At 54.7% G+C, this 22098-nt stretch overlaps 3 protein-coding genes across 9 annotated transcripts in view; 2 read left to right on the forward strand and 1 right to left on the reverse strand.

Moving 5' to 3' along the window:
* Window positions 1–146: 146 nt before the first annotated feature.
* On the forward strand, window positions 147–3453 carry GJB1 (gap junction protein beta 1). Of its 4 annotated transcripts, XM_015626883.3 has the most exons (3): window positions 527–626; window positions 1694–1809; window positions 2469–3453. In XM_015626883.3, the coding sequence occupies exon 3, from the start codon at window positions 2481–2483 to the stop codon at window positions 3318–3320; it is 840 nt and encodes a 279-aa protein (XP_015482369.1). In that variant the 5' UTR covers window positions 527–626; window positions 1694–1809; window positions 2469–2480; the 3' UTR covers window positions 3321–3453. The 4 variants fall into 4 exon arrangements, with proteins under 4 accessions (XP_015482371.1, XP_015482369.1, XP_015482368.1 ...); XM_015626885.2 differs by lacking the exons at window positions 527–626; window positions 1694–1809 and adding an exon at window positions 147–217; XM_015626882.2 differs by lacking the exon at window positions 1694–1809 and having other exon boundaries at window positions 529–626.
* Window positions 3454–3559: 106 nt separating this feature from the next.
* LOC107204080 (gap junction alpha-3 protein-like) lies at window positions 3560–5366 on the forward strand. The gene has a single exon (XM_015626881.3). It carries the CDS (start codon window positions 4249–4251, stop codon window positions 5143–5145), a length of 897 nt encoding a protein of 298 aa, XP_015482367.1. The 5' UTR covers window positions 3560–4248; the 3' UTR covers window positions 5146–5366.
* A 329-nt stretch (window positions 5367–5695) lies between these two features.
* Window positions 5696–22098, reverse strand: part of ZMYM3 (zinc finger MYM-type containing 3) — a 32292-nt gene continuing 15889 nt past the window's right edge. For 3 of the 4 annotated variants that reach the window (XM_015626365.2, XM_015626366.3, XM_015626364.3), the window contains 16 exons: window positions 18970–19056; window positions 18503–18653; window positions 17749–17921; window positions 17156–17321; window positions 13488–13546; window positions 12766–12934; window positions 12061–12176; window positions 11731–11905; window positions 11037–11183; window positions 10215–10318; window positions 9645–9813; window positions 9372–9523; window positions 8806–8920; window positions 7665–7919; window positions 7463–7580; window positions 5696–7062 (listed from right to left, as the gene is read on the reverse strand). In XM_015626365.2, the coding sequence (XP_015481851.1) occupies window positions 6864–7062; window positions 7463–7580; window positions 7665–7919; window positions 8806–8920; window positions 9372–9523; window positions 9645–9813; window positions 10215–10318; window positions 11037–11183; window positions 11731–11905; window positions 12061–12176; window positions 12766–12934; window positions 13488–13546; window positions 17156–17321; window positions 17749–17921; window positions 18503–18653; window positions 18970–19056 (2355 nt within the window). In that variant the 3' untranslated portion in view covers window positions 5696–6863. The remainder of the gene's footprint in view (window positions 7063–7462; window positions 7581–7664; window positions 7920–8805; window positions 8921–9371; window positions 9524–9644; window positions 9814–10214; window positions 10319–11036; window positions 11184–11730; window positions 11906–12060; window positions 12177–12765; window positions 12935–13487; window positions 13547–17155; window positions 17322–17748; window positions 17922–18502; window positions 18654–18969; window positions 19057–22098) is intronic. The other variant, XM_015626367.3, reaches the window with a different exon arrangement.

Raw genomic sequence — 22098 nt, forward strand, 5'->3', positions numbered from 1 at the left:
ACGGCGGGCGGGTCCTGCAGCCCAGCCCAGGGGCCCAGGATGAGCGGCAGGGTCGCCACGTCCCACACGGGGTGCTGGGCGGCGGGACCTTGAAGCGGGCCAGCCGAGTTAATCGTTGACAGGCTGTTTGTCTTTTCCCGGCTGCCCTTTTACACATTAATTCTGGGTATTGGTGGCTCCCCAGGTATCAGCCGGCAGCCTGCAGCAGCAGATCAAGGTGCTCCAGGAGCTGGGGGTACTCAGAGGCATCCCTGGGGGGTGGAGAGCAGGGCTCCGCCACAGTAAATGTGCCTGGCTTGCAAGGAATGCAGCGGGGAGGATGCTCACAGCAGGGGATTGGGGCCACGGGGACCAGAAATCTCCTCGGGGACCATCCTGTGGGGCTGGCCCTGCCCCGGTGCTGCAGTAGCCCCGGGTCTGGCCCCGGGGGATGCTCGGCTGCGGTGGCGGAGGCGGGTGGGTGTGAGCCAGCCTGGACACACCTGCGGTGTTTACTTGGCGAGTAAGGAGCAAGGCTGTTTGGGAGGGGGTGGGTAACGTGCCTGCCGGGCAGTATAAAGTCCAGCGTGCTACGCTGGAGGCTGACTGCTGCAATCCCAAAGAGCGTTGATTGTCCTGGCGTTGAGGTGAGAACCTGGAGGGCGCAGCAGCGTTGCGGAGGTGGCCGCGTGTCCCCCAGCTGGGGAACACCATGGGGGCAAGAGTGGGGGCCACAGCAGGGCTCTGCCCTGGGCCTGGGGGAGGAGAGCCGGCAATGCTGGCCCTCATGGTGGGAGTGGGGAGAGGAGCAGTGTGGGCACAAGCGGCGTCCTTACAGCTTCCCCGGATGGTCTTCGGCCGCCACCGTTCGCACAGCTCCGGGTGCTCGTACCTTGGGCTAAGGGGAGGAGGTGGCATTTGGGATGGCATTAATTGCCCTGCCAACCTACAGGCTGGTAGGGTTTACTGGATATGCTGCTCCCCGCCTGAGGCTGGGGACAAAACCCAAGGGGACGTGGCGCGATCCCTGCAGGATGAGGCACAACGTGATGGTGTGGCTGGGACACCAGCCCCGAGGGGCACGGGGGCTGTGCGAGCACAGGGACTGTTGTCCCCACCAGCACGTCCGAGCAGCAGGGCAGCGTCAGTGAGTCCATCTGCGGGGAGGAGCGGTGAGGGCAGCTGCAGCCACAGCCAGCGTCACTCCGGACTTTCTCCCATGTCCCCAGCGGCACACGCGGGGCAGCTCCAATGCCCTCACAGGCGCTGCTGCTGGCACCAGAGCCTTGAGGAGATGGCAGGACTCACAGCAGCGGTACCCAGTGCCAGCCAGCCCCACGGCGGCCCACCGAGTGCTCAGTGCCGGACCTGTGCCGTCCATGCGGGATGGGCACGCAGCTGCGCTCGGCCGTGCTGCCTGGGGAAGGGACCTCCGGCCACCCTGGGTGGCCTGTCCGGCACAGCGATGTTTGGCGTGGGTCCCGCGGGGCAGGGCCGCGGGTGGAGGGGCTGTGGCCGTGGTCGGTGCGGGGCGTGGTGGGGAGGGGGGAGTGGGTGCAGGGCCGAGCAGCGGGAATGCTGCACACAGGCACTTTGTTTGGCCAGGGTGGGCGGAAGTCAGGGCGTTAGATCTGAATGCTAAAGTGTGTTGTTCAGGGGCCGATAAAGGCCCCATTGTATGCAAATAGTTTATAAAGCAGCATATGACTTCCAGTGCAGGGCAGTGGCAGAGAGAGACGAGGGCAGGCGGAGCAGAGCTCTCCTGCGGGAGGCATGAGACCTTAGAGGGGCCACTGGGGGCAGCTTTCGAGGACCCTTCCTCACCGGCAGGTACGCGTCACCAGGATCCTCCACACTGGGGGTGGCTGGTCCCAGGCACCCAGACTCATGCGGGGGTGGGAAGCAGCGCTCGGGGCTGCTCAGTGCCAGTGGGTTGCTCTGGTGGGGCGGGGGTCTGTGCTTGGGACTGGGGTCGCCCTGTGTTCCCCGGGCAAGGGTGGCTCTGGGAGGGTGGCAGTGCAGGGCTGCATGGGGGGAGCCCCTCAGCTCAGGGCTGTCTGGCCCTGCTCCTGCAGATAATGGGAGGAATTGGTGCTGTGAAGCTCTTTGGGACCATTCCTAGCCGATGAGTTCAGCACTCACTGGGGGTACTCGGTGCAGAGGTGTGGGAGCTTCACCCCCATTCTCTGTGGCAGCTGTGGGTTAGGCTCGCTGTGCCAGTGTGGGGTGGCAGGACTGGAGTATCTGGCACTGCTGGGGCAGCCAGTCTCCAGCCTGCTCTGGCCAAAATGCTGCCTTGAGCCATGTCAGGAGCAGAAGCCATGCTGCCATCCTCCTGTCTGTCCATCCTGCTCTCCACCCTCCAGGGCTGCCACCCAGTTGCTCCCAGGTCCCTCCTGGGGCTGCTGCCACTGGAGCCAGGACTTGCTGGCTCTCAGCCAAGGGTCCTTCCTGCTCCTAACACCATCTCTCACCGCTCTCTCCTGCAGACGTGAGAAACGATGAATTGGGCTGGCCTCTACACGGTGCTGAGCGGGGTGAACCGCCATTCCACTGCCATCGGGCGCATCTGGCTCTCTGTCATCTTCATCTTCAGGATAATGGTGTTAGTGGTGGCAGCCGAGAGCGTCTGGGGGGATGAGAAATCTGCCTTCACCTGCAACACCCAGCAGCCTGGCTGCAACAGCGTCTGCTATGACCACTTCTTCCCCATCTCCCACATCCGTCTGTGGGCCCTGCAGCTCATCCTCGTCACCACACCAGCCCTTCTTGTGGCCATGCATGTGGCCTACCAGCAGCACCAGGAGAAGAAGCTGCTGGTGCTGACAGGGCATGCAGATGCCAAGCACATGGAAGAGGTCAAGAAGCACAAGATGCGCATAGCAGGTTCACTGTGGTGGACATATGTCTGCAGCGTGGTCTTCAGGCTGCTCTTCGAGGCTGTGTTCATGTACATCTTCTACATGCTCTACCCAGGCTACCAGATGATGCGGCTGGTCAAATGCGAGGCTTACCCCTGCCCTAACACTGTCGACTGCTTCATCTCCCGGCCCACTGAGAAGACCATCTTCACTGTCTTCATGCTGGTCACCTCCAGTGTCTGCATCATCCTCAACATGGCAGAGCTGGTCTACCTGGTGGTGCGGGCCTGTGCCCGCCGAAGCCAGCACCACTCCAACCCCTCGTCCGGGAAGGGCTCCTTCTATGGGCACAAACATTCCTCTGAGTACAAGCAGAACGAGATCAACCAGCTGCTGACAGAGCAGGACGGTTCCCTCAAAGACATGCTGCGCCGCAACTCTGGGCTGCAGGAGAAGGGTGACCGCTGCTCTGCCTGCTAGGGCCACCACTGCAGGGGCCCCAGCCCCACAGTCGCCCCATGGGCCTGTTACTGTCCCTGTCCCAAGGATACCATCCCTCAGGCTCTCCTAGATGGCCAGGAGGGCATCTTGGGCCATTAAATCTCCATTCTCAGGTGCTGCCTCCCTCCTTTCTGCTCTGGCCAGGATATGCTGGGAGCTGGGGTGCCAGCGTGGGGTGTCCATCCTTGCACCCAAGCCCTGGTGGGTGCCATAAGGGGCTGTGGGGGCTGCAGTGCCAGGCCAGAACCAGGGCTGTGGCTGTGTTGCCCTGGCAGCCGGCAGCAACCGGTGACCCCTGGGTGGCATTGATCAGTGTCCAAGGGCTTGCGCTCCCCCAGCACCAGCCCCTGCAGCCCCGAATATAATTAGAAAAGTGCCCAGACCAAAAATAGAGGAAAAAGTTTCCCCAGTGGCTGTTTCATGTGCCAGTCACAATGAAAGCCAATGGGGCACGCAGCTGCCTCATGCCCCAATAACCCCACGCCCGCCGTTGGGTGACCGGACAGACGGAGCAGGCAGACACCTCTCCGCACCCCACGGAGGAGCTGGGGATCAGCTGGGAAGGGGCCTCGCAGCATCCCCCATCACCCCACTGACGGGAGGGGACGGCGCGGGAGCACTGGGCTCTGCCCCACACACGGTCTACGGTGAGAGGTCCCCGTGGCGGATCGCCACCGCGGTTGTTCCCCGTGGTGCTCCCAGCTCTCTGCTGGAGGTCTTTGCTCCCCCTGCCCTCCTTGTGATAGGTTAGGGGGTCCCTGGGACCCAGGATGGGGACACTCCAGAGACAGCCTTGGGTTGGGTCCGTGCACACCTGCTTTACCAGGGAGTGGGGTGGCATTTTGGCGGGCTGTGGGGTGGCTGTGTCTGGAGGGTGGCTGTCTTGCAGGGCACCACTGCACATGCCATGGGGGACTGGAGCCTGCTGGGTCGGCTGCTGGAGAATGCCCAGGAGCATTCCACAGTGGTGGGGAAGGTCTGGCTCACCGTCCTCTTCGTCTTCCGCATCCTGGTGCTGGGGGCAGCTGCAGAGCGGGTCTGGGGTGACGAGCTGTCTGGCTTCTCCTGTGACACGCAGCAGCCCGGCTGCCAAAATGCCTGCTATGACAGCACCTTCCCCATCTCCCACCTCCGCTTCTGGGTCCTGCAGATCATCTTTGTCTCCACCCCTAGCCTTGTGTATCTGGGCCACATCCTGCACCTGGTGCATCTGGAGGAGAAGGCACAGCAGCAGGCGGCAGCACGGGCTGGCAGCGGGGCCAGGCGGCAGCGCCCCAGGCAGCCCCAGCTCCCTGCAGGGAACACAAGGGCACGGGTGTGCATGCGGGGGGCCATCCTGAGGACGTACATCTGCAACATCGTCTTCAAGGCTCTCCTGGAAGTGGGCTTCATTGTGGGCCAGTATGCCTTGTATGGGTTCCAGCTGAAGCCCCTCTACACCTGCAGCCGCTGGCCCTGCCCCAACACAGTCAACTGCTACATCTCCCGGCCCACTGAGAAGACCATCTTCATCCTCTTCATGCTGGGGGTGGCCTGCGTGTCCTTGCTGCTCAACCTGGTGGAGATCTACCACCTGGGTCTCACCAAGTGCCGGCGAGGGCCAGGCCCCAAGTCCCACATCCTAACCACTCCTGGTGGGCCTGTAGGACCTGGCAGCACCTATGTCACTCTGCCCAGGGGTGGCAGCCCCCTGGCTGCTGGCAGACCCCCCCACGGCCTGGCACCACTGAAGAAGGCAGGTGCATGGCTAGGGGTGGCTGGTGGCTCCCACAGGGACATGCGAACAGCAGACCTGGCAGTGTAAATGTGGCCTGCTGGCATGGACAGGGATGGGCAATACATGGGTGGTCGCAGCAATGGTTGTGTCTTCCGTCTCTGCCAGGCCCAAGGCATGGAGCCCATGGCCAGAATGAGAGCTGGGCACAGCCCTGGGGACACTGCTCAGCTGCTCCTGGCACTCCTGCAAGCAGGAGGGCTAAGAGTAGAGCTTGGAAGGGGGAGAAAATAAACGCTTACTGCACCTCACTTGACTCCTGCTCTGCTCACGGGCACTGTGCTCCATCCTATGGACACACTGCATGGCCAGGGCAGGGCCACTTCTGGGTTGGGTGGGGCTGCAGCCCTGTGGGCCGAGGACATGGCAGGGACAGGCAGGGCATGCCATGCTGGCACCAATGGGCACTGGGGCAGGGGCCATCACCACATGCCAGAGCTGGCAGGACAGCAGGGCGCAGGCAAGGTAAGGAAGTGCAGGCAGCACAGGCTGGGATAGACAGGAGTGAGGTACACAGCAGCACAGGGACACTGGCCGTGTTCTACAATGCTCACCCTGCCCAGACGGAAAAACCAGGGTCTGCCAAAGTTTTCCACATCTTTATTTGAAATGAATGGTTTCCAGAGACACAGGGTTAGTCCTACCGCCCTGGCATCACTACAACAAGACTGGTGAGCAGCTCACTCTCCACATGGACACAGAACAGATGGCCCCAGGCCAGGGCCCAGAACAATATATACAGGCTCAACAGGAGACCCATGTACAGCTCAAGAAAACTGACCAGAACACAAGAAGGGGCAGGGGGCAGCACAGAGTGGCACAGCTGGAGCCAGACTTGCCCTGGGTAGGGTGCTGGCAGCCTGTGGCTGTGGGAGGGAGGGGGAGGCCAGGCAGGGCTCCCTGCTTCTGCCAGGAAATGCCTGGGCCCCTGGCTGGAGCAGAGGTTCCCACTGATGCCACCTTTCACAGGGGAGGGTCCTTACACCATGACAGGGCACAGTGGGGTGAGAGGTGCAGCACTAGCACAGACCCATCTCCATCAGTTTTCACCACTCAGAAAACATTGACCAAAGAGAGGGAGGCATCTCGCTGCAGCTGAGGTGTCCCTGTGGCAAGGTCAGATCTCTGCTCACAAATTCCAGTGTGAGCTCCATCCACTCCCTACAACCAACCCAAATCTTTCCTAAACTGGGACATAAGTTCTCCCTGTGACCCAACAGCCCTCAGGTTGCCTGTGGCCCATGCCCACTGGCTTGAAAAGACAATCCTGGCCCAGCAGCAGAGCTACTGTTCCTGCCTTGATACTCCCTGCCTTGTGAGGGAATGCTAAAGGAAGAGGGAAGTAAAAGCTTCAGGGGCCACTGGTCCAATGGTGCACTTCATCTTGTGCAATTCCTGCCCTGGGGCACAGGAAGAGAGGGGTATTGGCAGGGCTGGGGGTAGGGGAGGGACAGGGCTGGGCAAGGGGAGCTGCCTCAGGGACTCTGCCACTCCTGTGCCATGCGAACGGGCCCTGGGGAAGATGGCTCACCCAGCAGCCAACTGGAGACAGAGCTGAGTGCGGGGGGCCACGTACGTAGGGGATGCCTGTAACGAGCAGGATGGGAGGTCCACGTCTGGTAATGATGCAGGGACAGTACTGCTGTAGCACCATCCCCTCCTATGCTGCATGGCCCCTGCCCTGCAAAGGGAAGCAGCAAGACGAGGTGTCCAGGGCTGGAGTGCAGCCAGTCCAGCACAAATCACCCTTAGTCCATGTCATCCTCCAGGCTGCTGAGCCGACTGTGCTCCTCGTAGATCTCCCTGACGGCCAGGATGCGGTTCAGCATGCTCTCCAGCATGCTGCGGTCCATGGGGATCACCGAGTACCAGAGCGGGGACTCGGCGATGCACGACCGCTCGGGCTGCAGGTAGAACACATCGTTGCGGTTCCGCAGGCTCTCGGGACTGTGGAGAGAGAGGCGGGTGAGACCTGGAACATCAGCTTCAGGGGCTCAGACAGCCTGGTCTGATGTCATGTTTAGCAAGGGGTGTTCACAGCTTGTTACAGCCTCTCATTCAGTATGATAAGGACGCAAACTCAGCCTACAGCTCCTTGTTCAAGGCCAAAACCCAAAACTACCTAGGCACTGGACTCCTACTGCACATTCCTGCCAGTCTGGAGAAAGAAGTGGAAGAGGCCAGAGAGAAGCATTCTCTCAAGCTTGGTCTAGTCAAGCAGCACAGAGCCTGGGCAAGACTGCACATATAAAAATGTCTGGAGAGCAGCAGTCACTCCACAGGGTTCTATCAAAACTAAGAAGTGGCCCCAAAATGGCATGTGCCTCTTCTCCAGAGAAATGCTCACCATTTGGAGAGATAAAACTCATAAAACTTGACTGGGCATCGGAGGGGATTCATCCTGTTCTCCCGCTGCTCCAGCATTGGTACCTCCTCCTCACGTTTCCGTTTTCCAGAACCGCCATCTGCAGAGAGGGAGAGAGCTGGCTCGTGGCTGGATCCTGACAAGGCATGCAGGGGGAGGAACAGAGATGTTCCCCCAGACCCACCTCGGCTTTTCTTCTGCTTGGCTGGAGCATAGTAGCGGATGCTCACCACCTTTGTCATGCCACGGGCTGTGGTGCACTTGCGGGACTGGCGCACCACGTTGGTGAAGGAGAGCTGCATGTGCTCCTCTGCTGTCTGCAGCCCGAAGAACTTAGTGTTGAAGAACATGAGGGTGTTGAGAAGCACAAAGGGTGAGTAAACACCCAGCTGTTTGCACTCCCAGAGGTGCTCCTCCTCGACACGGGAGAAAATTGTGTCTGCAACACACAGAGGGAGAACCAGGTCACTTCAGCAGTGGCTTTGTGGCAATCACTTCACCCTGTCCAGGAAAGCTCACTGCAAAAGACTCATGCTTCACAGCATCTCTTTTTTAACAAGGTTATTTCTCCAGAGCCACAGGCAGAGCTAGAGCTCTGCCCAGCCATAAGCCTCCCCAGATCATAGCTAAATCACAGATGAGAACCCAAATCAATCCTAATTGCTCATCACTATAGATGCCCAAAAAGTGAACTCCAGGTCAGTGCTCCACCATGCTCAGTAAGAGACTGAGCTGGCAGGAGAGATCTGGCCAGCTCCTGCCTAGATACACACATCTGGAGTCAAATGGCTCTGCCTGGGATAGCAAATCTGCAGAGATGAAGCTGGATCCATGAACTAACTACTGACAAGACACAGCAGGAAAGGCAGCCCAGATCACAGCATCATGAAAAGCCTCTGCAGAGCTCTAGGTTAGTGCATTCACAAGGCAGTAGCACTGCAACCTTAGCCAAGGCCTAGCACCATGTGCAGGCTCATCCACGTGGTGGGAACACAAACACATGCACCAGTGTGCCTCTTGGCTTGGCATCCTCCTTGCCAAAGGATGGAGACATCACTGTGAAGTGTAAGGATTCAAATTATCTCAGGATACAAAGCACACGTGCTCTGCTCCCGGATACCCTGACTGTGGGCAACAGAAGCCTCTGAAGCATAAACCACACTGGCTTTGCAGTTGGTTTGGGTCAAAGTGACCTCACCACACAGCAGGACTGTGCTGCCCATGCCAAGGTTGAAGCTGGGGGAGCACAATCAGGCCAGAGGATCCAAGGCTACAAGCACAAACTGGATATATGTGGGGACTGAAGGTACTCTGAAGACACATACTATTTGGTAAGATTGTGGGTTGCCAGCCACTCAGAGACTTGTTCAGCTCCTGCACGAAGGTCAAGTAGTAAAGGTCTGTAAATATATTCACCATACGATTGTTCTCGAGCAGGTACTAGAAAGGACAGAACACACAGTCAAGAGCAACTCAGCAGCACCTGGAATGCAAACCCTCCCCACAGAGCCCAGGACATATGTGCAGAGAACCCCTCCTTGTACCACCAGAGCTGCTGGGCAGACACTTCTGAGAGCTGCAAGGAAAACTCAGGGGCATGACAAAGCAGACTTGGTGCTGAAGAAGGGCCTGAGTTTGGGGGGATCCCCCATCCCTCCTCAGAGATGTGCAAAAAGGGTGCAAGGCTGGGGAATAGTTGCCACTGTATCATCTGAGCTTGGGAACAAAGACCAAACCAGGTGGATGCTGTCCTGGGCTGAGGCACTGAAGTAGAGCCCAACCAGCCTCTCTGGGTCCCCAGAAAGCAGAATGAAGGGTACAAGCTCCCCTCATCAGATCTGATCCTCAAGTCTGGCTGTAGAGGACTTGAGGGCAGCAAGGCCTCCCTCACCTGCTGGATTCCAAGGCAGAGGTAATAGATGCTGTCTGGTTCATAGCGCTCCCCATTGGGCCGGGTTATCTCCTTGACAAACTGGGCCAGGCCATAGTTGAGCTCAGCTGCTGAGCAGGCTAAGATATCTTCCTTGATCCTCATGGGCTTGGCTGCAGAGACAAGCACAACAGCCTCAGACAACAGCCTACAAGGTCAGGAACACCTCAACACCCCTAGGTCCAGCTTCTGGGAGGTTTCTGCCACTCCAGTGCATCCAGACAAGGCACTTACGGCCAAAGCGTAGCTCCTCTCCCTTGCTGGTTTCTCCCCCTGCGTATTTGGCTTGCACCCAGGACTTCCAGGCATTCACACCATACGAGTAGTTGAGCACTGTACAGCTGGGCTGGCTGCTCATTGAGTCCCGGGAACAGCTTTCAGAGAGCACCAGGCGCTTCTGCCCCTGCAGAGAGGTGTTCTGTGAGACTGAGCACCTACCTGGGACAGGTGCAGGAGTCCTGGCCACTACTCACACCTGCTGACTGTCAGCTCCCTACAGTGTGCCATGGCAGCAGACAGCGTTCTGCTGGCAGCCAAGCCAACAAAGCTCATGAGTTGCAAGGGTCACAAGCAATAAAGAGACCACTTGTCACATGACTTGTAGCATTCAAAGCTTCTCCAAAGTGACAAGCAAGTATTTTCATTCAAGAAGTGGCCCGCTGACCAACCATGCCCTGAAGAGAGGGGGCACAACCTCTCCAGCACACCAAAGTCTCTGGTACCCTTCACCTCGTATATCCCAAATGGCAGCTCCCATTCCAAACCTGCAGGGCTTTAAGCAGGCAGTACCCACAGAGAGCTCACCTTCCGGACAGCTCGAGGCAGATCTTGCTCTGTGGACACATCATCTGGTCCCACCAGCCCACAGTCAAAGAGGAAATCCACACTGGGGTTGATGTCTAGAGGGTCTGAAAGGAAACACAGGCAGAAGGGCTCAGCTGAGACATCTCATCCTGGCCCCTGTGCTAGCCTGATTTTTATAGCAAAATGAAAAGGGAACACTTTACACAAACTTTCAGCCACAGACCAACAAAGGAAATACGGCTCTGCTAAACAGTGCTAGAATTTCTCAGAATAACCAGAACACTATGTTTTCCTCTCTGACAGTATTTTGTTTATTTTTTAAACCTGAGGAACATTCCTCATTCCCTGATGCCAGGCCAGTACTGTGCACAGTCTGGCACAGGAACCTCAATTCTGTTTGCTGCTAGCATCCTGCCTCAGCACTGCTGTGCTCCTACAAGTCCCTGCCTCTTCTTCCACCCTCTGTTAACAGACACTCAGCAATTCTGCCATTTCTCAGGATGCCATGCCTTGTCCAGGTTTCTCGTCTTGCTGGATCCTCTGGAATCATCATTCATAAACACACCAGTGCTGCTGCCCTGCTCTTTGTGCTGTTAAAATCAGCTTCTCATTCCCTCTTCTTCAGGTCTTTTGCTCACAAAAGTTTAGTCTGGACAAGCACACAATCCTTCAGAAGTGGTGGTCTCCCCACCCCTGCTGCAAGCAGTCACTGCAGGGTTCTCACAACTGGTCAGTCTGAGGGCATGGGGAGGTAAATGCACACAGCTGAAGGCAGCTGAGGACCCTCAGCAGCCCTGCACACTTGTGTCACCCTGCTCTTACTCTTAGGGAAGTCAGCCTCCAGGTCCTGGCCCGGCTCATCGAGGACATTTGCCATCTTGACAGCCATAGCTAACACATCGTCCCGGGCTGGTCCAAACAGATCACAGTCCTCCAGGAGACCCTCAGCACTCTGGTTACTCACCAGGTCTGAAACAAAAAAGTTCATTGTAAACCAAACTTTCTTGAAAGTTTTTTGTCTGTTTTCCCTGTGATAGCAGGAAAATGAAGTCAGGGTCCCTGTGCTCAGAGCAGCCCCACAATACCTGAGCTGTCCAGTTTTCCCTGGACAGCAAGACACTGGAAGATTGTTGTCTACCCAGCCACAACCCCCATCACTGCAATTTGTAGGAATGCAGCTCTCAAGTAAAAAAACCTGCAAGACCAGGGCTGCATGCCTTTTGTAGCAAGGAAGCTGCTTTAAGGAAGAATCTGAACAGCCACCTGAATAAACTAAGAGAGCTGCACATGTCCCACAAGACTGGCACCCCCAAGTGGGACAGGGGCAGACACTGCTCCCTGATGCAGCTCTTCCCTTCTGGTACCTCCTCAGCAGAAGTTGAGGACTTGCTCTTCCCTGCTTCCTTTATAAAGGCTTTGGAAGAGCCACAATCCTGGCAGGTGCTTTAGCACCAAGAGCTGGCAAACCCTACTTGATCCCAGCTGTTGAACCAGACCAAGCCATGGCAGAACCTACCACACAGGTCCGAGGAGGCTTTGTCCAGTTCCTCAGCCTCTGCAATCATCTCAGCCATGGCCAGGATGTCAGCCTCTAGGGGATTGGAGGGGATCTTCACCTTCAGTTCCTCAATGGTCTCCACAATCTTCTCTGTGCTCTCCAGTGTGGTGGGCAGGAACATTGGCACAGGCACCTGTGGACAGCAGCACACCAGGCAGAAAACTGACACTCAGTAGACTGACATAAAAGCAGAGGCAAGAGAAGAGCATGAACAGAGAAGCAGGGAGACTTCAGCAAGGCAGGATCATAACAGTAGGAGATCATGAGCAGGTGAAGTGTATTGCTTACCGGGACAGGCATGGAGAAAGGCACAGGTACTTTCTGGCAGTACATATGCATAGGCACAGGCACGAAGATCGGGACGGGGATTGGCAACACAACCAGCTGGGGCTTCCAGTCAGCCTCTGACAAGAGCAAAAATACATCAGTGACCTTAATCCCAGAAGTTCCTCCACCCAGCTCTGCTGCACACTGCCATGCCCCCAGCCATCGAGCACCACAGCCCTTCCAGCCACCTGCCTCTAGGACTCAGGAAGAGCTGGAATAGCAGCAAGTAAAGGCCAGCAACGAGAGGCTTGCCTCAGCCAGAAGTACAAATCCTGCTCTTACATAGCCCTGCTAAGAGCTTGAATATGTTACAGACCACACACACACACACACGCTTAACAGGAACTAGAGTAGAACCTGTTTAGCAGACAGCCCTCAGACAAGCTAAAGATCTCCAGAGGAACAGGAGCTGTCTCACATGAGGTAGGATCATGCTACAGAGCACCCTACATCTCTCCTTTTGCTGGTGATAGAAATGGGCTCCCTATCCCCAGCCCTGCCATGTGTGCCCTGCACCTGCACAGAGACTCCTCAGCATGGTGCCAAACACCTGGCCTGCTCTGTGCAGCATTTCAGGCTGGATTCACAGTTAGTCTGGAGCAAGGACATGCCACTTGCCTTTCCAAAAGGCCCCTATAATCCTACAGTTAAGTCTTGTTCTCCTACCTGTCTGACATCCTTTGGACTTCATTTCAAACTTGCAGGAGACACCCCGGTTCTGCATCAGTGGTTTACACATGGCAGCTTTGTTTTTCCGAGGGGTGGCTGGAACCAGAGGTGGGGTGGGAGGCGGCACAGCTGGAGGCGCTTGGGCTGAGGAGGCCTTTGCTGACAGCTGGGGAAATGCAGAAAGCCGAAGGTTGGTGTTCACCAGAGGCAGCATAATCTCTTCCTTACTACCGGAGCAGATGGAATGACTCCCAAAGCACCTCCTGAGTGGTGGTGCTTGGCAGTCCCCAACACATGGACACTCCCATGGTCAGGCTGTGATGAAGAACTGCCAAGCTGTTCCTGGCAGGCAGCAAGCCTGTGTGCTGCCTCTGTTGTGCCAGGGGTCTGGAAATGGTGGCTCCTGTCCATGGGGTAGAGGGGAACAGTGGGACAGCAACTATATCCAGACAGGAAAGCACTGTGCAAAGAGGAGCCAGTGCCACAGTGTCAGGATACTCTAGAGCTCATCACTGATTCCTGGGGAACAGTTATTCTTCTAGCTTGCAGGAGATAGGAGATAGGTTGATGCCTTCCTAGTAGTTCTTTTCATCTCCCACTACTTAGACATCTCAAAATGCATTGGTTGTAGAAGAATGAAATCTCCCTGAGCAATGGCAGAACCTCTCTTTGGGGACAGCCCCTTTTTCTTGCTAACTCCTACCTCCACTGGGTCTTACCATGTTAGTCTCTGCCTTCTGTGGGGAAGGGACAGCTGGTTTTGGCTCTGAAGTTTGACCTGTAAGAGAAAGCAACAACTCTTAAGTTCAAGAGCTCCTGGGCCAACACGTCCCATTGCTGGGACTGGAAGTGGAAGCAGCCAGAGAGCAGGGACAGGCTCCCCAGAAACTGCTCCTGGCCACTCCAGGAACAGTTAATGTTTCCACAATCTCTAGCCCTAACACCTCAGAAGACACTACAACTCCAAAACCAAGTTATTCCCATGTCATTTTGTGCTCCCTTACAGTCCACCCCTTCCCCATCACAGCAGGTCAGGAGAAATCCCAGCCCCTTGTAAGAGAGGAATCCAGGGCTCTAATCCCAGCTCTGCCTATTGGCTTGCTGTACCGAGCCATGGCCCCTCCCTGTGCCTCCATATCCCTGCAACAAATATCTTGGCAAAGTGCTTCGAGATCCCTAGGAAGAAGGTGACAGAGCTAGTAGCAGCATTGTGAGAAGTCCCAGAAAGCAGAGAGACAGCTTTGCCCCAGCCCTAAGGATGCAGTCAATTCCCCTAAAGAAAGAGAGGATCACCTGCAGGTAAGAGGCGCATGTGGCAGACGCTGGTCTCAGGTGGTGACAGTATCACCCTGCCTTGGATGATAATTCCAGCTCATGTGCTCTGCAGAAAACCTGCACCCATCTCAAAGGCTGGTGAGCTAACAGAGCACCTTCATCCCAGTCTCCAGTGGTCCCTGGTTACCCATGTGACTGGCAAAAAGAATTTCCTTCTACTGGTGGGCCATGCATGCAGGAGACCCCTGCAAGGACAGCAGCACGTCCCAGCACCCAAAGGCAGTGGCGGGTCCATTCACAACCCCTATACACAGACAGGTCCTTCAGGAAAGACCCAGATTCCTAAAGGTCCAACACAGGGTCATTCACACTGTGAAGACTTCCTCTAACCCGAGGAAATGCAGGATAATTCTTGTACAATTTGAGGCCCATCAGGCTCCACATGCTGACCACAACAAGGGGCAACAGATAAATCCCAGCTGGAGGAAACTGCCTAGTCTGCAGCTAAGCATTCAGCCATAGGATCTGCAGCAGTCTCAGGGGCCAAGAACTCACCCTGACAACCCAAAGTGGATGGGCAGCAGGTCCAGGTAGGAAACACCAATGGCCTGAGTGAGAAAAGACAAGCTACAGCATATGAGCAGAATTTCTGCTGCAGCAGAATCTAAAGCAAACATGATTGCTCCACTGGTCAATGATTTAGGACTAAAGAAAACAAGATTCTCCTGCCATGTGCTAAGTGTCCAGGCTTCCAGGAAAGCTGCAGCTTGTTCTTTATTCTCATCCCAACACTAACAAGGAGCTGTCAAGGCACTGCCTGCCACAACTATGACTTCTACCCTCTGCAGCTGGACAGCCCAGGGCAGAGCCAGTTCCTCTTGGAAGCCTTTGGGCACAGTTTTGAAGCAGAGGTTCCTCAATCCCACACTACATCAACTGTTCCCAGCAAGGGAACGTCTGCTTGTGTGATCAGCTACAAGAACTCTCAGGATCACCAGACTGGCAGTAGCCACTGGATCACAGGAATTAATGATTTTAGGCAATCACTGGGTTGCAAGAGAGTAAGCAAGAATAAGCAGCTCTGTCCAAGATGAGCCTGAAATCCAGGTAGTCCCTTACAAGCTAGCAACACAACTGTCAGGTCCACAGGAGACCATGCAGAAGCTAGTCCCCTGAAATCCCCTGCACAGCACAGTTGGGCTGGAAAGCTCTCTGTGTAGGTGGATCCTGGCTTCAGCATCCTTCCTTTGCAAACTCAGCAGTCTGCCACAGTTCTGGGGCAAGGATGTCCACAGCTATCCCACATCTGGCAGGGGACTGGTGTGCCAGAGCATACAGAGGGCCCAGTGCCACTAGCAGCATCCACTAAGCACTGCAACTCTTGGGGCAGTCTGAAACTCATGCTCAGCTGAGCACTGATGACTGATGATGGGCTTTTCCTTGGCTCCCTTTAGTCCTTACAGGTTGCACACAGCAGAGTTTCTAGGGGGGTCTCCAGAGATGTGGTGGAGGAGGCCTGAGACTCTTGTGATTGTTGTTGGTGGTGAAGGTACTTCTTAGTCTTGTGGTCCATGGCTCCAAGGAGACAACGGCTAAACAGTGAAACATGCTTCCCTCTGCAGGCAGAGTTTTCCCACTGTGCCTGTGTCCCAAAAGCCGTGTTACAGATCTCTCAGAAGTGACATGCTTTGACAGCAGAGGACAAATGGAACAGCATGGCTGTGGAATCACTTGGTGAGCTACAGGAACCAGCACATCACACACCTCTTCCTCTCTTGGGCAGCAGAACACTGTGAATCAAGCAGAATTCCCATGGGCACCTCTGTGGCACCAGAAACCAACAGGTCCTTATCCAGGTCACTCCAGTGTGCTGGCACTTGATTGTCACCTCCCACAGCCTGTTATGGAGTGTGGCACTTGAAAGGCAGGTTGGGCTTCCCCTAGCTGGGGGAACCTGCCTGAGCAGCAACGACACGTGGAGCTTCCCCTGTTCTATGATCAGTGGACTACAGTCACAGGAGGAACCTCAAGAGTCTGAAGACGGAGGATGAGGTCTCTCATGCAAAGGTCCTTGTCTTGGTTTCCCCTCCTTGAGACACCCTAGCCAGGGTTTTACACATCATGAAATCCCAGTGAGGCCAGCAAAGCCCTGAACCTGTGATGCAGGTGTGTTGAAGTTTGATGCACTGCAACAAGTCCCACCATTAGCTGCAAGCACTTTAACTATATCCCCCTGGTCACCCAGGAGATCGTGGCCTACAAATGACCAGGCAGAATGAGACTGCAGGTGTCCAAGGGCCAAGCGGTGTCTTGTCACTGTCACTAGGAGCACTTTCCATCCTGAGGGATCCCAAAGCACTTTGCAATCTTCCATAAGGAACTGGTTCGAGTTAATGATAGGAAATGGGGCAACAGGCAGCGAAAATCTCCTCTCCAGCTGGAACTCCATGGATGCAGAATGGGATTATCTGGGACACAGGGTTGGCAACTCCCCAAAGTGAACTGCAGTGAACTTTGGGTAAGTGGTAGGACTCCAATCTAACATCCAAGACACAGTGCCTCCAGCAGCTCAGTGCTCCCTCAAGACCGTTTTAGGTTCAGCTCTGGCTGAAGGAGAGCCCACCTACAGCATCACCAGCACCACTTCCTGCAGCACCCTTCTTTGTCCTTGAATGTTTCCCATCCAAGCACTGACCTGGCCCAATCCAGATTAGTTTATGAGATCTGAGAAGGTCACAGCTCGGAGGTGGTGTGGGGCTGCAGGTGGATTGTCATGCCAAACCACGCTGTCCCCTAACCCTGTAAATCGAGCTCTCCGCTGGCAACTTGAGGATGTTAAATCCCTGAGTATCCTCGCTAAGAATGTGAGCTACAGGCAGCACGCTGGCACCGGCTCCTCCCGTCTGGGCCCTGTGTGTCATAGAACCATAGATGTTAGAGATGGAGAAGCCCATTAGGTCCCACTCCGTCCTTTCCCCCCCAGGGGCCAGTGCAGGATTGTTCCCTAGCGTCTCCTCCAGTCCTGGGCAGGCAGCTTCCACCCCCTGCTCTTGAGTCTTCCCTGTGTCTCTCACACTGAGCTATGCAGGTCCCCTCCCTCCCTCCTACTCACTGTTCAGCAGGCTCTCGGGCCCCTTCTGCGTGTCCAGGTTGGGCTGGTTCTGTTGATTGTAAAATCGCAGCAGACATTGCTGGTTGCAGAAGTGTTTGATTTGCCCCCGCCAGTGGATGGTTTCCAGCAGCTTCCCCTGACGCTTGCAGGCATGGCACCGAGCTGCCTAAAGCCCGCATCAGCAGAAGAGAAACAACGAGTAACTAACCACACCCCCTCCGAGTGCAACACAACTCTCCAGTGAAAGGTGCACATCGCAAGGTGCAGTGAGCTTCCCCACAGCAGTGCCCTGCCAGTGCCAGCCAGGGACTCCAGCGGTGCGAACTTCTCACAGCAGCACTGGCCGCGGATCCAGCACTGTGAGCTTCCTCAGTGCAGTGCTCTGTCTGGCAGGATCAGCTGGGGACTCCAGCTACGTGAGCTTCCCCGTAGCAGTGTCCCGTCATTGCCAGGCAGGACTCCAGCAGTGCCAGGTTCTCCGCAGCAGTGCCAGCCAGACTCCAGCAGTGCGAACTTCCTCAGTGCAATGCCCACTTATCTGGGTGCTGTGCCCACCACAGCACTTAGCACAAGCTGCCAGTGCCAATACTGACCTTGAAGTACCAGAGCAAGTATTTGCTTTTGCAGTCTTCACTACAGAAGTCCCAGGTGCTGCCCTCCAGCTGCTCGGTGACCGCCCGCTGGCAGGTCTGAGAACAGTAGGTGCAGGTGATGCAGCACAGGCCCAGGTTCTTGGTGAAATCCTGTTTGTAAAGAAGCACACACCCTGCGGAGAAACAATAGGAGTGAAACCTTCCCAGGATGAACTGGGGGCCTCCCTGACCCAAACATGACCAGAATCCAGGTCTGCGGAGACAACAGAGCACACGCAACACACTGTAGGGAACAATCCAGCACTGGCCCCTGGGGCTGGGATAAGATGGGACCTCACGGGGACTTGCCATCTCTCACCTCCATGCTTCTAGGAAGAGTCTGACTCCAACCTCCTGTGTGCAGGAACCCAGCAGGCAGGGCAAGGCCAGGTCAGGCCAGCCCAGACGCAAGAGCGTAGAAGTGCATGATGACAGGAGGAGCGGAGCTGCCACCTGCTGTCTCCCCAGCCCCCAGAGAGAGAAAAGCTGTGAGAAGGCCCTCCCCAAGGACACAATGAACGGTAAAGATCTTGCCCTAGGGCCTGGCTGGACAGCAAGCCATCCCCACAACAGTCCTCCCTTCACTGCATGGCAAGGCTCTTGCCCCAGGGCCTGGCTAAGACAATCTCCCCTCTGTTCCTCTCCATGCTCTCTTCTCCTCCCCCAGCATGGGCTGGCATGGGGGCTCTGTCTCTCCCATGCCTTCCCCAAGTACCTTCGCTGCAGAAGTTCTTCTCCACTCCAGAGAAACGGATCTTCTCATGCAGCAGCTTCTCCTGCTTGCAGTGTTCACACTGAGACACCACCCCACGCAGCCGCTTGAAGTCCTCACAGCAGTCCTTGCAGCAAAACTGATACACCTTGTCCTGCCAAAGAGACCACAGCCAGGTCAGCCAGGCTGGCAGGAGGTTCCCACACTTCTCAGGGAAGCAAGAGAAAGACTACAGAGCTGAGTTGAGTCCCCAGCTCTCCTGGCACACGATTTGGCAGGAGTGGTCTCCTCCTCCCCTTCTGACATCCTGATGAACATCAGGAGTGCAGCACAGTCTCCAGGCACATCCCTGCAGCTAAAGCATTCAGAAGACTGGCACAGGAGGAGCTTGAGAGCAGGGAGAGGAAGTACCCCAGAGGTTCTCAGTAGTGTTTGCCTCCACCTCAACATCCCCCAGGGGAAGTCCTCACCTGCCAGTCTAGGATCTCCGGCTTCCCGCTGAACAGGTTGTGACAGTAATGGCAGTTGAGGTGGATCCCACCTTCTGGGCTGGTGCGCTGCAGGAGACAGAGACAGCTCATGGAGGGAGAGCAGCGGGAGGGCAGCAGGCTTCTGCCTCACACTGCCACCACTGCCACCTCCTTCATGGCCTGCAGCCTGCGTGGCCCCCTGGGACCTGCTGCCACTGTGGGGACTCAGTCAAGTCCATCACATCGTGTCTCAAGCTCCTGGAGAGCTGATTCTTGAGAGCACTTTGCTTCCCGTGTGCTGGGTCCAGCTCTTCTCAGGAAGGCAAGCTTTCATTCAAGCTGCCATGCCACTGGATTTGAAAACGTAAATGATGAGGGCTCTGCTACCTCTTCAGAGGATTTCTCTCCTAGTGCCTGGTTTCTAATTTCAAGATAATGCAACTTAAGAATTCAACCAGCCTCTTATCCCATTTTCTGCTAGATTAATCGGCTAGATTTAACAGCATTTGGTCTTCTGTCCACAATGCATTTAGCATTTGGTGTCTTATCCACAAGGATATATTTATCAATAAAGTCTGATAACCTCAGATAAGACATTCTGCAAGTACCTCAGTACAAACGTTTTTAAAGCCCAAATTTAATTTTTGGGTTTTTTTCAGAATACTTCCAAATTTTCTTCAGCATTGAAAATGAAGTGGACACTGAAGAACAACCTTCCTATATGTGCATCATTCTAGGTAGCTCTTTTGCTCCCTGGCCCTCAAACATTAACTCTACGTTTACCTGCTTTTACTTGCAATAAATTATTCCTTTTAATAGGAATGTGGCTGTAAACTGAAATGCTCATACTGAATAGTTTATCTGCTGTAATTCCACAGCCTTTCTAAAATCCACACTTTCCCAAGATTTCCATCCCCACACTACCTGAATAAGGCTGACACAGGATCTTGCACTGAAACTGTTTAAGCACACATTAGGAGGAATCAGCCTTGTCAATCAATCTAATTGCTTTGCTTTCTGTGACCACCCTGAACGCAGCATGGGCAAACACTTCACCAGTTTTTGCTTCATCTGCTAAATTTCACCATGCTTACTTTGACTTTGATGTCAAATGATTCATGAAGATCTTCAAATTCTGATCCTCTCAAGAAACCATCTTGAAACAATCTGTTCAGTGTTTTTTCTTTGACAAGTGTGTTCTGAGATCTACCAGCAAGACAGGTCCCAATCCAGGTGATGCATGGGTTTATTCATATGTTTACAAAGCTGATTTCACATGGCAATACTTCAAGTTAGGTGAATTAATGAAGTCCCAGTTGGGAAAAGGGGAAACACTGCAACCATTTCTAAAATGGGTAGAAATGAGGACCCTGGAAACAACTTAACTGTGCTGTGTGTGCGAAGATCGTGGAACAGATCCTTTCAGAAGCTGTGCTGAGGCACAGGGAGGACAGGAGGTGCCACCACAGCCAGCACAGTTGCACCAAGGGCAAGTCCTGCCTGACCAACCTAGTGGTCTCTCTCAGTGGAGTGACTACATCAGTGGAGAAGCAAAGAGCTATGGGTGTAATCTCTCCGGATTTCTGTAAAGCCTTTGGCACAATTCCCCACAACATCCTTCTCTCTAAACTGGAGAAAGATGATTTGATGGCTGGACTGTTTGGTGGATGAGGAATTTGGTTGTATGGTTGCATCCAGAAGGTAGTGACTAAAGGTTCAATGTCCAGATGGAGATCAGCAACAAGCGGTGACCCTCAGGGGCCTGTACTGGGACCAGGACTGTTTCATGTCTTCATCAAGGACACAGTGGATTGAGAGCACCCTCAGCAAGTTTGCAGATGATACCAAGCTGAGTCCTTCAGTTGAAATGCCTGAGGAACAGAGTGACATCCAGGGGGACCTGGACAAGCTCAAGCAGTGGCCCATGGGAACCTCGTGAGGTTCAATGAGGCCAAGTACAAGGTGCTGCAGCCAGGGCAGTGTAACCCCAGTATCAGTCCAGGGAGATGAACAGATGGAGAGCAGCCCTGCTGAGGACTTGGGGGTGCTGGTGGATGAGAGGCTGGACGGGACCTGGTCTCACAGCCCAGAAAGCCAAGTGTGTCCTGGACTGCAGCAAAAGCCCTGTGGGAGGGGACTCTGCCCCTCTGCTCCACTCTGGTGAGACCCCACCTGCAGTGCTGCCTCCAGCTCTGGGGTCCCAGCACAGGAAGGACATGGACCTGCTGGAGCAAGTCCAGAGGAGGCCAGGAAAATGGCCAGAGGGTTGGAACAGCTCTCCTATCACGAAAGGCTGAGAGTTGAGATTATTCAGCTTGGAGAAGGCTCTGGGGAGACCTTACTGTGTGGCCTTTCAATACTTAAGGGGCTTATAAGCAAGATGGGGACACACATTTTAGCAGAGCCTGTTGCAATAGGAAAAGGGGTAATAGTTTTAATCTAAAAGAGAGCATATTGAGATTAGCTATAAAGAAGTTTTTTTTACAATGAGGATAGTGAAACACTGGCACAGGTAGGTGCCCTAACCTTGGAAATATTCAAGGTCACATTGGACAGGGCTCTGAGCAACCTGATCTAGTTAAAGATGTCCCTGCTTACTGCAGGGCAGGTTGGCCCAGATGACATCTAAATGTGCCTGTCAACCCAAACTGTTCTATGATTCTAGTCTTACGAAGTCTACAATACTAAAAGCTCTACAGCTACACTATTCACACTATTTGTGACCTCAGTAAAGGATTAGATCAAGGATTCATAAAAAAACACAAAAAAAAAAGAAAAAAAGAAACCCACCAAAAAAGCCCCAACCAACCAAATGCCTCTCCCCCCCGCAAAAAAAAACCCAAACAAACCAAATCTCAAAATTAAATACTGCAACTGCTGGTAACTAACCCTTACCTCTAGATTCTCTACATTTTCTTGGTTGCCCAATACATGTCCTGGCATAAGTTTCTCATGTCTTCCTGGCTGTTACTTTGTTATTTGACAACTGTACAAAACTAATACTCTTCAAGTTGCCAATGAATACCACAGACATCTCACATATGCTGAAACTTAACATCAGAAAATTAAAAATCACCAGTCAAGGATTTGAGGATTATTAAACAAGAGGTATCCAGCCTCCTAGTTATA

The sequence above is a fragment of the Parus major genome, chromosome 4A (genome assembly GCF_001522545.3).
Source record: "Parus major isolate Abel chromosome 4A, Parus_major1.1, whole genome shotgun sequence".
In the NCBI taxonomy this organism is placed as follows: domain Eukaryota; kingdom Metazoa; phylum Chordata; class Aves; order Passeriformes; family Paridae; genus Parus; species Parus major.